General features: G+C 42.5%; 1 protein-coding gene across 2 annotated transcripts; it reads left to right on the plus strand.

The window, feature by feature from the left end:
* The first annotated feature begins 271 nt into the window (after window positions 1-271).
* On the plus strand, window positions 272-6960 carry SRP19 (signal recognition particle 19). 2 transcript variants are annotated; one of them, XM_024246656.2, is made up of 5 exons: window positions 272-455; window positions 1554-1629; window positions 3478-3549; window positions 3642-3753; window positions 6423-6960. In XM_024246656.2, the coding sequence occupies exons 1-5, from the start codon at window positions 409-411 to the stop codon at window positions 6452-6454; spliced, it is 339 nt and encodes a 112-aa protein (XP_024102424.1). In that variant the 5' UTR covers window positions 272-408; the 3' UTR covers window positions 6455-6960.
* Window positions 6961-15107: the final 8147 nt, after the last annotated feature.

Genomic DNA, 15107 nt, shown 5'->3' on the forward strand with positions numbered 1-15107 from the left:
ATATATTTGCATCCTGAACCACACAGATTCCCCTCGTTGCACAGTCTTCGCCCCTTAACAGAGGGTAGCTAGTACCACCCATACTCGCTGAGAAACTGGAAATGACGGAGGGTCGAAGTTAAACCCTTTTTAGTGGCGGTGCATGGGTCCCACATGGTCTTCCCGGCTTGGGAAAGGAATGAGAAGCGTTCATGATTCTCTCGCGAGAGGGGAAGTCTTCATGCCACGTCAGGGACTAGAGATCCTGGCGCCGAGCGACAGGTGCCAGAACAAACAGGCGGTGAGAAATCGCGGACGCGGAACCATTTGGTGGGCAGGACTTCCGGCGGAAAAGCGAGTTGTCTCGGAAACTCAGAGCCGGGTTCCTCCCGGGTTTCTCCCTGCGGCTCCTGGGCTGTTGAGACTCGTATGAAGATGGCTTGCGCTGCCGCGCGGTCCCCGGCCGACCAGGACAGGTGGGTTCTGAGGAGGTGGGTCCTCAGAAAGGAAGGGGCTTGCTGTGGTGTCGCAGGTGCTACACCGCCCTTCTCCGCTCCGCGGCCTCCAGAATGGCCTAGCTAATCCAGCTCTCCCTGGACCGGCCTCGCGCCTCTGCCTGGAGGCTCGTTTTTCTGAATCCTGCAGCAGCCACCAGGCTCTTGTCAGGGCTCCTGAAATTCCGACCGTAGGTAGCCTAGTGTTTACCTGTACGCGAGACAAGGATTTTGGGTGCTACCTGGACATGATATCAAGTAACATAATCACAGTGTGAGAAATGTGTTCTTTTTAAGTATTGTTGCGTTCAGAAAGGCTCATTTGTGAAATTTTAAGGTTTTTAATACCTCGGACACTTTATATAAGAGGACGGGCCCATTCTCAGGAACTTTTGACAGGCTGCTGTGTCTAATGTAACAGTCACCCAAGTCGTTTTGTCTCTATTCGTGTGGTTTTTTTCCATCCAAGGTAGTGGGTAAAGTTTATTTTTCAGTAAGTTTAGTAAAAGGGAGGTAATTTAAAGAAATAACATTAAGCAAATAATAGCATAGGTGTACCACCAATGATAACGACGACTACCACGGACCAAAAGAATGTATTTTTGAAAATACTTGTTATCTGTTGAGTGTAGTTGTACAGGTTCTTGGCGTTTTGAATAAGGAATTGAACAAAATACACAAAGCAAGGCAGTGAAAGCAGATTTATTTCAAACAAAAGTACACTCCACAGGGTAGGAGCAGGCTCCAGCAAGCCACCCAAGAGCTGTTGGTTACGGAATTTTCTAGGGTTTAAATACCCTCTAGACGTCTCCCATTGACCAGTGCCAGTCTGATTGGTTGAAGGAGAGGGATCAATCAGAATGAGGAGTGGGCCCGCGGCCAGTCTGATTGGTTGCTCGAGGGGACCAATCCGAGGTACTTTGATTTTTCAACTGCCACGCAGAAAAAGGAGGGGTTGAAAAGGGAGTAGCCATCTGATATCTAGTCAGCATGAATTGGCCTTCGGTTCCCTGCCACCCGACCCTTTTCTCCTGCCTCTTACTGCTCTAGTGATACCACTTATGCTATTGTCTATGGCAGGTTTATTTGTATCTATCCTGCTTATTTAAATAATAAGAAGACCATCGCAGAGGGAAGGCGAATCCCCATAAGTAAGGTAAGCAAGATGGCTGGCACCTTGGTCCTCGAGGGAATGGGGGGCATCATCCTGGTCGGGCCGCGTCATCTTGTTAGAGCCACAGGGGGTTTTCTTCACTGCATTTATTTAGGGCTTGAGAACACAGCCAAGGATTGGGGTGCGTTCCTCAGTGTTGGCGAAACGAGAAAGGCATTAATTCATAGCTGAAGGGATTTTTTTTTTAATGTCTCTTAATGAGCCTGTGTTTGTAAAGAAGTGAGGGCAGAGTCTGTAGAGTTTACATGTTTTTAAAACAAAGTTTATGACAGTGTTTCCCTTGATACAGGAAATCAAAATTATGACATCGTACGATATATTAATAATGTTCAGAATGTAGTTGAGATGTTTTTAAGTATGTGAAGAAGACTTGCAGAAAGTTCAGCCCTGTTGAGTTTTATTAAAGTGTCATTCGTATTTTGTAATATGACAGATTTAAGACACCTAGGTTTGATGCAGTGAATTCTCACATGATGAGTACATCTGGGTGGTAACAAGCACTCAAAAAAGAAAACACTACAAGCATCCAGGAAGATTGCTTTATGTTCCCTCTCAGCCACTGTCGCCTCCGCATATGCTCAAAAATACCAGGATGACCACCGTCATGACTTCAACACCATAGATTACTTTTGCTTATTTTTCAATTTTCTGTAAATGGAATTACACACTATGTAATTTTGTATCTTTTTTTCACTGAACTTTAAGCTTATGAGATTTACCTACATATTTGAATGTAGTTGAATTTTCATTGCTCTATAACAGGGTTTGTCAATAGCAGCACCATTGCCAATTTGAGCTAGATAATTGTTGGGGGTTGTTCTGTGCATTTTAAGATGTTCAGCAGTATCCCTGGCTTCTACCCACTAGATGACAGGTCAGCTCCCTCCACCCCCCCATCCCCTAGTTGTGATAATCAAAAATGTCTCCAAGCATTGCTAGATGTCTTTTGTGTGTGGGTAGGGGTAGGGAGGCTGAGGACAGAATTTCCCTGCTCAAAACTACTGCCCTGTCTCCTCTGTCGTATTGCATTGTGTGAGTATGCCAGAGTCTTTTCTACCTTCTTTTTTGATTTTTGTCACCCAGGCTGGAGTGCGGCGGTGTAGTCTCAGCGCACTGCAGGCTCCACCTCCTGGACTCAAGCCATCCTCCATCCTCAGCCTTCTGAGTAGCTGGGACTACAGGCACATGCCACCATGTCCAGCTACTTTTGTATTTTTTTGTAGCAATGGGATTTCTCCGTGTTGCCCAGGCTGATCTCCAACTCCTGAGCTGAAGTGATCTGCTGGGATTACAGGTGTGAGCCACCACACCTAGCCCTTTCTACTCTGGATGGAAAATTGGATTATTTCTATTAATAGTTTGAGGCTATTATAAATAGATGTCTTTTAGTGAACATGTTTTTGCTTTTTTGTAGAACGCATCTGGGAGTGGAATTGTAGGGCCATAGAGAATGCATATATTCAGCTTTAGTAGATACTAGCAGTTTTCTAAAGTGTTTATATGTGTAATTGTTTAAGCAGTCAATAATCATTGAGCACCTACTATGTTCAGAGTACCATGCTAGGTGCTGGAGAATACACTGGTTAACAAAACAAAGCCCCTGCCCTCAGAAGTTTATGTTCTGTTGGAGGGGAGATGGGCACACAGTTATGCGTTAATGTTATTCCTAGGAATTTTTAAGATTACAATAGAAGCATCTGTACTTAATGAAAAAGGAAACCTAGGGTTTTGGTACTTGTTTGATTATAGTATTTGAAATTATTTACCCAACACTATGGCAGTGTCCACTTAAAGCACATATATTTAGTGTTTATGTTTTTAACTGTTCAGGCTGTTGAAAATCCTACAGCTACAGAGATTCAAGATGTATGTTCAGCAGTTGGACTTAACGTATTTCTTGAGGTATGACATAGTTCTTCACTATTTTCCATACTCATCTAATTGATGTAATAACTTTCTTAAGTCCTGTTTTTCTTTTCTTTCATTTATGTTAGAAAAATAAAATGTACTCTAGAGAATGGAATCGTGATGTCCAATACAGAGGCAGAGTCCGGGTCCAGCTCAAACAGGAAGATGGCAGCCTCTGCCTTGTACAGTTCCCATCACGTAAGGTTTTTTAAATGAATCAGTGGGGCTCAGGGATAGGTTTCTCCTACACAACACAAAAAAGGTTCTAAAACTGAAAGGTAAAAGTCAGAATTTGCATTCTGAAGATTAATTTAAAGACAGGACTACTGCTCATGGAGAGAAGCAGTAGTTCCAATTTCTTTGAGGTGAACGACCTCTTTGAAAATGTAATGAGACCCACTAAACATTTTTCAAAAACATTATTGTGTGAACATTTTATAAACCTCTGGAAGTCTGTCATTGCTCCCAGGTTAAGAATATAAAATTATTAAATCGTTGGATGTTAATTGCCATTTCAGATCCTAGAGGTCCTTGAGTTATGTTAATATCTGTATTATCTAATGATTCTATCATTAATAAATCTGAAAAGCAATATTGACTGAAAAAAGCAAGAGATATGCATAGTGTGGTACCACTTAGGTAAATTTAAATACAAAATATTACTATTTATTGATAGATGCATATGTAATGTTGCTTATTGGCATTTTTTTTGACATGCTCTGTAAGGAAACACTCACTCTTAAGACAGTAGTCACCTAATGGTGAGTGGGGTAGAGAGTAGAGACACAGGGGTTGAAGACTGTTGCGTCATAGAAGACTGTTGCGTCATCTCTAGTGTTTTATTTTATGAAAAACAATAACAAAACTAGACATCAATATAACAGAATGTTAGTTCTGAATATTAGGAAGATAAGTTTTTGTTTACATGTTATTTATTTTTCTGAATTTTCATCTCTGAAAATTTTAATTTTGTAAAATAGAGCTATTAATTTTTTATTTCAGTTTAATAACCCCCTCAGTTTAATTAAACTCTTTCATTAAATTCACTTAAAAATAATGAAATCGTCAGACAAACTGACAACTTGTTTGATTTTTTTTTTTTTTTTTTTTTTTGAGATGGAGTCTCGCTCTGGCTAGAGTACAGTGGCGTGATCTCGGCTCACTGCAACCTCTGACTCCGTGATTCAAGCGATTCTCCTTTCTCAGCCTCCCGAGTAGCTGGGACTAAAGACAAGTGCCACCACACCCAGCTAACTTTTGTAGTTTTGACAGAGATGGGGTTTCACCATGTTGGCCAGGATGGTCTCGATCTCTTGACCTCATGATCCGCCCACCTCGGCCTCCAAAAGTGCTAGGATTACAGGCATAAGCCACTGCCCCGGCCTGATTTTTTTAAAATAGAGAGACAAGGGTCTCACTGTGTTACCCAGGCTAGTCTCAAACTCCTGGCCTCAAGCAATCTTCCCATCTTGGGGAGATCCCAGAATGCTGAGATTACAGGCGTTAGCCACCATGCCCAGCCAGCATGTTCGAACTTTTATTTTCAAAGACAAAGTCTCACTCTGTCATCCAGGTTGAGTGCAGTGGCACGATTATGGCACACTGCAGTCTTTTTTCTTTTATTTTTTGAGACAGAGTTTTCCTCTTGTTGCCCAGGCTGCAGTGCAATGGCGTGATCTTGGCTCACCGCAACCTCCACCTCCCGGGTTCAAGTGATTCTCCTGCCTCAGCCTCCTGAGTAGCTGGGATTTCAGGCATGAGCGACCAGACCTGGGTAATTTTGTACTTTTAGTAGAGATGGAGTTTCTCCATTTTGGTCAGGCTGGTCTCGAACTCCCGACCTCAGGTGATCCGCCCACCTTGGCCTCCCAAAATGTTGGGATTATAGGCGTGAGCCACCGCGCCCGGCCAGCACACTGCAGTCTTGACTTCTCGGGCTCAAGCAACCCTCCCGCCTCAGCCTTCCAAGTAGCTGGGAATATAGGCACATGATTTTTTATTTTTTCTAGAGATGGGGTTTTGCTATGTTTCCTAAGCCAGTCTCAAACTTGTGGACACAAGTGATCCTCCTGCCTCAGCCTCCCAAAGAGCTGAGATTACAGACATGACCCACTGGGCTCAGCCTAAAATAGATTGTTTTTTATATACTAAAACCCATCAGGATTGGTAGGTATTGCTAGATGCTTCAGGTTGTGACTAAGGAGTGACAGTATATTCTGATATGTTTTTTCTCCTTAACATTTTCCTATATTTTATCTCAAAAGACCAAAAACAAACAAAAACTTGTAATTAACTAGTAGATAAAATAGGGGTAGAAATTGTGGTGAGAACATGTCACTTCCTATTTCCAGTAAGACCCAAGTAAGACAATAAAAAGAAAGCAGAGCTGAGGAGCTTGATCTGTTGGGGGTGAAGGTAGCTGGTTGTAGGTGTGCAGAGCAGGAATGCATGTAAGTGTAGATCATCTGATCTTACCCATCGGATCGTTTGTAACTTGATGATACTGTTTTTTTGTTGTAAGACTGAGAAAACCCTGTATTTCAGTGTCTTAAGATACAGTGATATTCTGATTCTGTTTCTACCTGAGGTATATTTGGATACATACTCCTTAGATCTTCAAGCTGATTACTAGGACCAAGACCAAAATTTTTGTTTCATACTTAGTGTTATGCCTTTTGATTTTATTCATTTAAATATTTTCAGCATTATTCTCACTCTCAGTACATTTCCCCTGACTTGAGCTAGTCAGTGTCTTCAGTCATTTGATTTTTGATTTTTTAAAAAAATTATTTTCCGTCTTCTTGATGTGATAGTTTCTTACACTTTGTGATATTCAATTTGATGACTTTTTATGTCTTATTTCTCAGATTATACACTAAGCCTAACTTCTGGTTCCTAGGTAAGTCAGTAATGTTGTATGCAGCAGAAATGATACCTAAACTAAAAACAAGGACACAAAAAACAGGAGGTGCTGACCAAAGTCTTCAACAAGGAGAGGGAAGTAAAAAAGGGAAAGGAAAGAAAAAGAAGTAACCTAGTATCAGCATCAAGTATGTGGTACTACTGTAAGAGACATGAATGGAGACTTCTAATTTGTATCGGAGGGAAACAGAAGCTTTTTGTTTGCATCATTTAACTGAACTGTGAACCCTCGTGCCTCTCATCTTTATCATCGGAGTTGACAGTGAAACAGATTTACATCAGAAGTTTGCGTCTCGCTTTTATGCCGTATAAAAATTTTTTTGTCTTTCAATGCAGTTTTTTGGAAGAAAATATTTTTAAATGGACAATGGACTGTACAATAAGTTACTTGAAATAAGTTACTTGTTTCAGATAAATTTCAATTAGATTTAAAATAAACATTTTGTCCACCTTTTAAGTTAATGAAATAAAATTTGAAACTGACTTTTGCAACTTTTGCTTATGAACTAATGCTAGGAGAGGAGGGATAATTAAGAATAAAATATGTAGTGAAAGTTTCCATAGTGTGAGCCTAAAACTAGAAGAAACTGTGGTAGGTCCTTTTGTGGGTGGGGGACAGGGGAGTCTGTAAAAAGCCAGTCTGTAGATCATATTTTAATGTATTACTGTAATCGAATCGTTCAGTTGTTTTTTGACATGGAAAGTCCTGGATTTTAAGCTTTAAATTTGCTTATTTTGTAGGTTTAAGAACATGATTTTCATGGGAGTTGTAAAATTAACTGTGCTTTAGCAACTTGAGGTACACTTTCCTTCAAGAAATTAAATTGGATTGGTGCTCCTGAATTTATTTCAGAGCGGATTCTGAAAGTAGTGATTTTGAGCTATCCCAATTCCTATTCTTCCTGAGGCCTGGTTTAGCTCTTCCTTGAATTCTGCAAGCTACCTCATATTTTCAGTAAATTCCATTTTTTTCTAAGTTTGTTTGTTTGTTTGTTTTTGAGACGGAGTTTCACTCTCGTTGCCTAGGCTGGAGTGCAATGGCACGATATTGGCGCACCACAACCTCTGCATCCCAGGTTCAAGAGATTCTTCTGCCTCAGCCTCCCTAGTAGCTGGGATTACAGGCATGTGCCACCACTTTCGGCTAATTTTGTATTTTTAGTAGAGACAGGGTTTTTCCATGTTGTTCAGGCTGGTCTCGAACTCCCGACCTCATATGGTCTGCCCACCTCAGCCTCCCAAAGTGCTGGGATTACAGGCATGAGCCACTGTGCCCGGCCTTCTTTATGTTTTTATTGCTCACAGTCAAACATTCCTATTGATTGTAAAATAAGCAAACCTAGAGTTGTGGAAATTGATATGTATTTATTTATTTGAATTCAGACAGGGTCTTAAACTCCCAGGCTCAAGTGATCCTCCTGCCTCAACCTCCCAAAGTGCTGGGATTACAGGCATGAGCTAGCTGGCCTGTTGACTTTTTTTTTTAACTGTAACAATTTCTGTTTTATAGTGAACATAATAGTATAAGAGTTTATATATTTGACTTACAAATAAATCCTGGGGAGAGGGGAGTGTGTGTAAAACATAATTCAGAGCAGCCTTCTTTGAGAAAGTGGGTGTGTTTGGCTGTGTAACAAAACAATGAAGGATTTAAGCAGGATATTTTTGCCTCATATGTTAAATCTAAGTGAGGTTGCTGTGGTTGTTGGTTTAGCTCTCAGTGATGCCTTTTTTGTATTTTTCCGCTCTGCTGTCCATGACATATTTCTAACACCTTTATGATTATTGTTCCTGCTTGTAAAAGGGCTGATATTTACGTGAGTGCAAGGCAGGAAGAAAAGGTAGCTGTGCCAGCCACTTCTGGCAAGCAGTTCTCCCACCTTAGCCTCCCAAGTAGCTGAGACCATAGAAATGAGATTTCTCAAAATTCCTCCCAGCAGGCTTTCACTTAGTTTCATTGTTGAGAACTGTGACAGGTCCATCTCTAGCTGCAAAGGAGGCTGAGAAAGTGAACACAGCAGTCCTCCTTATCCTTGGGGAATACATTCCAAGAGTGGATCCCTGAAACAGCAGATAGTACTGAACCCTTATATATACTATGTTTTTGCCTATTTATATATGCTTGATATGGTTTGGCTGCGACCCCACCCAAAATCTCATCTTGAATTATAATCCCCAAATCCCTGTGTGTTAAGGGTGGGACCAGGTGGAGATAATTGGATCATGGGGGCAATTTGCCCTGTGCTGTTCTTGAGATAATGAGTGACTCTCACGAGGTCTGTTGGTTTTATAAGTGCCTGGCGTTTCCCCTGCTTGCAGTCACTCCATCTTGCTGCCCTGTGAAGGTGCCTGCTTCTCCTTTGCCTTCTTACATGATTGTAAGTTTCCTGAGGCCTTCCCAGCAGTGCGGAACTGTGAGTCAGTTAAACCTGTTTCCTTTATAATTGCTCAGTTTTGGATATTTCTTCATAGCAGTGTGAGAATGGATTAATACATACCATGATAAAGTTTATAAATTGGACACAGTAACAGATTAACAATAAAATAGAACAATTATAACAATATACTATAATAAAAGGTATGTGGAAATTGTCAGTCTCTCTCAAAATATTGTGCTATACTCACCTGTTTTGGGACCAAGGTAACTGAAACCACAGAAGTGAAACCACAGATGAAGGATGACTGCATAGCTTTTTCAGTCCTGACAACCAAGGCAGCTAAGGAAGAAAGTAGTTGAGAATGCATACTGGGTCAGGTACAGTGGCTCACACCTACAATCCCAGCACATTGGGAGGCTGAGGCAGGAGGATCACTGAAGTCCAGGAAGTCGGGACCAACCTGGGCAACATAGTGAGACTGTCTCTACAAAAAATAAAAGAATTAGCTGAGCATGGTGGCACATGCCTATAGTCTTAGCTACTTGGGAGGCTGAGGTGGGAGGATTGCTTGAGCCCTGGAGGTGAGGCTGCAGTGAGCCGTGATCATGCTATTCCACTCACCTCAGCAGAGCTGGACCCTGTCTCAAAAAAAAAAGCGTACTGTGGTAGCCAACTGAAAAGATTTGTCACAGAAAGACGGTTGAAATCTGGAAATGGTTTACTTTTGGGGCAATAAAGGTTGTCAGTGCTATATTTTGAATGTCCCCTCCAAAATGCATGTTGAAATTTAATTGCCATTGTGATGTTATTGAGAGGTGGAACCTTTGGGAGGTGATTGGGCCATGGGGGCTCTGCCCTCAGGAATGGATTAATGTTACTATCTCAGGAGTGGGTTTGTTATAAAATGGAGTTCAGCCAAATTTTTCTTTTGCTCTCCTCAGCACACCCTCTTTGTCCTCTCACCTGCCACCATGGGATCACACAGCATCAAAGACCCTTGCCATATACTGGTGCCATGCTTTTGGATTTCCCAGCTCCTAATCATGAGCCAAATACACATTGCCCAGGCTGCTGTGCAGTGGCGCGATCTCAGCTCACTGCAATCTCTGTCACCCGGTTTCAAGTGATTCTCCTGCCTCAGCCTCCCGAGTAGCTGGGATCACAGGTGCCTGCCACTGCACTCGACTAATTTATGTAGTTTTTAGTAAAGATGGGGTTTCACCATGTTGGCCAGGCTGGTCTTGAACTCCTGACCTCGTGATACACCACGCCCAGCCAATTTCTATTCATTTTTTAAGTTACCCAGTCTGTGGTGTTCTGTTGCAACAACATAAAACACTAAGATTTCAGAACTATTGCTGTAACAATATATTGCTGTTTCTTCACATTATTGCAATTGGTGCAATCAGTGAATTTTTTTTTTTTTTGCCAGTTGTTAAGTGAAAACTGTAATCTTTTTAAAACAGCCAAAAAAATGTTTTTTTGAGACAGGTCTCTCTTTTTCACCCAGGCTAAAGTGCAGTGGCACAATCACGGACGGCTCAGTGCAGTCTCAACCTCCCAGCCTCAAGTGATCCTCCCACCTCAGCCTCCTGAGTATAAAAGTTTGTAATTAAAAAAAATTTTTTTTAGAGGCCAGGTGTGGTGTGGCTCATGCCTGTAATCTCAGCACTTTGGGAGGCTGAGGCAGGCAGATCACTTGCAGTCAGGAGTTCGAGACCAGCCTGGCCAACATGGTGAAACCCTGTCTCTACTAAAAATACAAAAATTAGCCAGGCGTGGTGGTGGGCGCCTGTAATCCCAGCTACTCGGGAGGCTGAGGCAGGAGAATCACTTGAACCCTGGGAAATGGAGATTGCAGTGAGCCAAAATTGTGCCACTGCACTCCAGCTTGGGTGACAGAGTGAAACTCCATCTCAAAAGAAAATTTTTTTAAGAGATGAGATCTCACTCAGGCTGTTCTTATACTCCTGGGCTCAAGCAATTCTCTCAAGTGGTTGGGACTAGAGGTACATGCCACCACACCTAGCTGAAAAAGGGAATCTTAATGAGACAGTTGAGTATTTATGTAGATGTTGAAGTGCTTTTTGTATTTATGAACTGTGTTCACATCCTCTACTCACTTCTTAAGGAATCTGTTATCAGAATTATATATAATTTTAAAAGCCAGCTAGTTTTAATAGTGTGTTTCTGTTTTAGGCATTAACTTCCATTTGTAGAAGAAGAGGATTTAGTTTTTCTTCTCTACCATATGCTTGCATATTTCCTATCTTCCTAGCCTACCAATATATTTCATAATTTAACCACTATTCAGAGTTTACATTATACATTCTGTTCACAGCTCAGCCGTGTAGTACATTTGCTACTAAAAGTATGGTTGAAGGACCAGCAGCACTGGCCTCTGGTGAAAGATTGTGAAAAATGCAGTATCTCTGGCCCCAGCCCAGAATTCAGATGTGTTTAATGAGATCCCCAAATGATTCTTTTTTTTTTTTTTTTTTTGAGATGGAGTCTTGTTCTTGTTGCCCAGGCTGGAGTGCAGTGGCACAATCTCAGCCCACTGCAACCTCTGCCTACCGGGTTCAAGGGATTCTTCTGCCTCAGCCTCCCCAGTAGCTGGGATTACAGCCATGTGCTACCACGCCTAGCTAATTTTTGTATTTTTGGTAGAGATGGGGTTTCGCTGTGTTGGCCAGGTTGGTCTCAAACTCCTGGCCTCAAGTGATCCGCACACCTTGGCCTCCCAAAGTGCTGGGATTAGGTGTGAGCCATTGTGCCTGGCCTCATCATTTTAAAATCTTTTCTGGAGTCCTTTGCCTGGCTCTGATCTCTTACCCTTTAGACCTAGTGCACAGCTTCACTCTGGGTTCTCACCATTGTCTGGAGTGACTCAAGCCACTGCTTTGCTGTTTTGGGGATCCTCTGTTGTGTATCCCGTGTATTCCTCTTTTTTATGTTACTGCTTTGTTTTGTATATCTTGTTCTCAGGATCTTCCTGAGAAAAGTGCAAGAGAGGTCAATGTTCTTAGACCTTGCATATTTGAAAATTTCATCATTCTACCCTTACATTGTTTGGCTGGATATAGAATTACCTTTGGAAGTCATTTTGTTTAAGGAATTCAAGGGAATTGCTTTTTGGTCTTCTGACCTCTTGTAGCTGAAGGGAAGTTGTAGCCATTCTAGTTTATTATCATGATCCTGGTTCCAGTATTCTGAAATATCACAGTTGTGTGCTTTGTGTGGGTCTTTTTTTTTTTTCCCCATCGTGCTGGGCAGCTAAGTGGGCTTTCAGTCTGAGAAGTTGTGTTTTCAGCCCTGGGAAAGTTTTTTGAAAATTTCATTGATGATTTTTCTCCTCTTTCTGACCTTTCTTGGTACTTTTTATTTGACCATTAGACCTGCTGGTCTGATCCTCAGGTTTTTTTTTTTTTTTTTTTTGGTCTTTTTTGCCTTTATATTCTACTTCTTAGATTTGCTCAGCTTTATTTTTCAACGTTTCCTATTCCTTTTTTTTTTTTTTTTTAGATGGTGTCTCACACTGTCACCCCAGGCTGGAGTGCAGTGTTGTGGCCTGATCTCTGCTCACCACAACCTCTGCCTCCTGGGTTCAAGCGATTTCTCCTGCCTCAGCCTCCCGAGTAGCTGGGATTACAAGCATGCGGCACCAAGCCTGGCTAATTTTTGTATTTTTAGTAGAGACGGGGTTTCTCCATGTTGGTCAGGCAGGTCTCGAACTCCCGACCTCAGGTCATCCGCCTGCCTGGGCCTCCCACAGTGCTGGGATTACAGGCATGAGCCACTGCACCCGGCCTTCTTTTTAATTTCTTTAAGCTCTTGTCATCTGCATGTTTCCTTTTTCTAGCATTCTATTCTCAGTTCATGGATGTAATTTATTTCTCAGAAGGTGAGATTTATAGTCTTACTGTTTCCAAGTTCCTTTTCTTTCCTTCTGTTTTTATTTTGATCCCTATCATGTTAAGTAGCTTTGTTTTGGTTGCTGGTTTTTAAGATAGAAGGACCAAAAGGTTGATTATAAGTGGAAATCTGGCCTGGGTGCTGTGGCTCACACCTGTAATCTCAGGACTTTCGGAGGCTGAGGCAAGAAGATCACTTGAGCCCAGGACTTCAAGACCAGCCTGGGCAACATAGGGAGACTCCCTCTACAAAAAAAATAAAAAATTAGATGGGCCTGGTGGCACATACCTGTAGTTCTAGCTACTCTGGAGGCTGAGGCGGGAGAATCGCTTGAGCCCAGGAGATTGAGGCTGCAGAGAGTTGTGATCATGCTACTGCACTCCAGCCTGGGTGACAGAGTGAGTCCTTGTCTCAAAAAACAAAAAACCACAAAAGTTCAGAGTGGCAGGATATGGTGGCTCATGCTTATAATCCCAGCACTTTGGTAGGCCAAGGCAGGTGGATCACTTGAAAGCCCAGGAGTTTGAGACCAGCCTGGCTAACAAAGGAAGAGTCTTGTCCTCATTACTAGTCTCTACCAATGGGTCTCAACCCTGGCTCCATACTAGGATCACCTACAGAGTTGTTAAAGCATACTGGCACCTGGGTACCATGGTAGACTAATTAAATCAGCACTTTGTTAGTGGAGTCAGAGATCAATATTTTTGAAAAGGTCCTCAGATGATTCCAGTGTGCAGCCAGGTCTGAAAACCTCTGTGTATTAAGATACAAAGATAGCATTTACCTAACCCAGTGGTTTTATCTCGAAGTGCAGTTCCTGGACCCAACATTGCCTGGGCTGTTTAAAAATGCAAAACTTTCAGCCCCATCCCAGACTTCCTGAATCAGAATCTTAGAGGACAGTAATCTTTTTTAACAACACTCCTCTCCATCCCCATCCTCCATCAGTTCTGATGCGCACCAATTTTTTTTTTTTTTTTTTTTGAGACGGAGTTTCGCTCGTTTCCCAGGCTAGAGTGCAAATGGCGTGATCTCGGCTCACTGCAACCTCTGCCTCCTGGGTTCAAGTCATTCTCCTGCCTCAGCCTCCCAAGTAGCTGGGATTACAGGAATGCACCACCACACCTGGCTAATTTTTTGTATTTAGGAGACACAGGGTTTCACCATGTTGGCTAGGCTGGTCTTGAACTCCTGACCTCAGGTGATCCACCCACCTTGGCCTCCAAAAGTGCTGGGATTACAGGCATGAGCCACCGCGCCTGGCCCACACCAAAGTTTTTGGGAAGCATCGATCTAACCAAGGAAACTCCTAAGTGTGTATGTTATAAGATTTTAAGAGCAGTGAGCCAGGAAAACTTTTAATATACTCAAATATGTTTACTTTCCAGCCATGCTATATAGAACTGTAATCTTTGATGGGTAAAGATCTGAATTGTGCCTGTGTTATTCTAAACACCATAATTCTAGACATGCAGACATCAAAAAGCAGATGTAGGAGACTGTGCAGGCCAACACATACCTTCAGAAGTACGTTTTGTTTTTGTTTTGTTTTTTTGAGACAGGGTCTGGCCCTGTCGCCTAGGCTGGAGTGCACTGGCACTGTCTTGGCTCACTGCAGCCTTGACCTCCCAGGCTCAAGTCCTCCCACCTCAGCCTCCTGAGTAGCTGGGACTACGGGTACGTTCCACCACACCTAGCTAATTTTTTTTATTTTTTGTAGAGGCAGGGTCTCACCATGTGGCCCAGGCTAGTCTTGAACTCATGCACTCAAGCCGTCCACCCACCTCCGCCTCCCAAAGTGCTGGGATTACAGGTCCACTAGGCCAGAAGTGGGTATTTTTATCAGAATTCTCAAGTACTCCTTTTCTTGATCTCTTCTGAAAACAAGTACAGCATAATTTGGAGGCACATGTAAAAAGTTTACTACATCAAGGCCAGGCGCAGTGGCTCACGCCTGTAATCCCAGCTCTTTGGGAGGCCGAGGCGGGCGGATCATGAGGTCAGGAGATCGAGACCATCCTGGCTAATATGGTGAAACCCCGTCTCTACTAAAAAATACAAAACAGTAGCCAGGCGTGGCAGCGGGTGCCTGTAGTCCCAGCTACTCGGGAGGCTGAGGCAGGAGAATGGCGTGAACCTGGGAGGCGGCTGAGATCACGCCACTGCACTCCAGCCTGGGTGACAGAGCAAGACTCCATCTCAAAAAAAAAAAAAAAAAAGTTTATTACATCAAGATGCATGCAATACACTCTTAAGTCATAGACTTCTTTGTGTGTAATGCAATACACAGGTTAAAAAAAAAACTGGATTCGGTTTCCTTTAAATGTAGTGCTAATT

Source organism: Pongo abelii, chromosome 4 (assembly GCF_028885655.2).
Source record: "Pongo abelii isolate AG06213 chromosome 4, NHGRI_mPonAbe1-v2.0_pri, whole genome shotgun sequence".
NCBI classification, from domain to species: Eukaryota; Metazoa; Chordata; class Mammalia; order Primates; family Hominidae; genus Pongo; species Pongo abelii.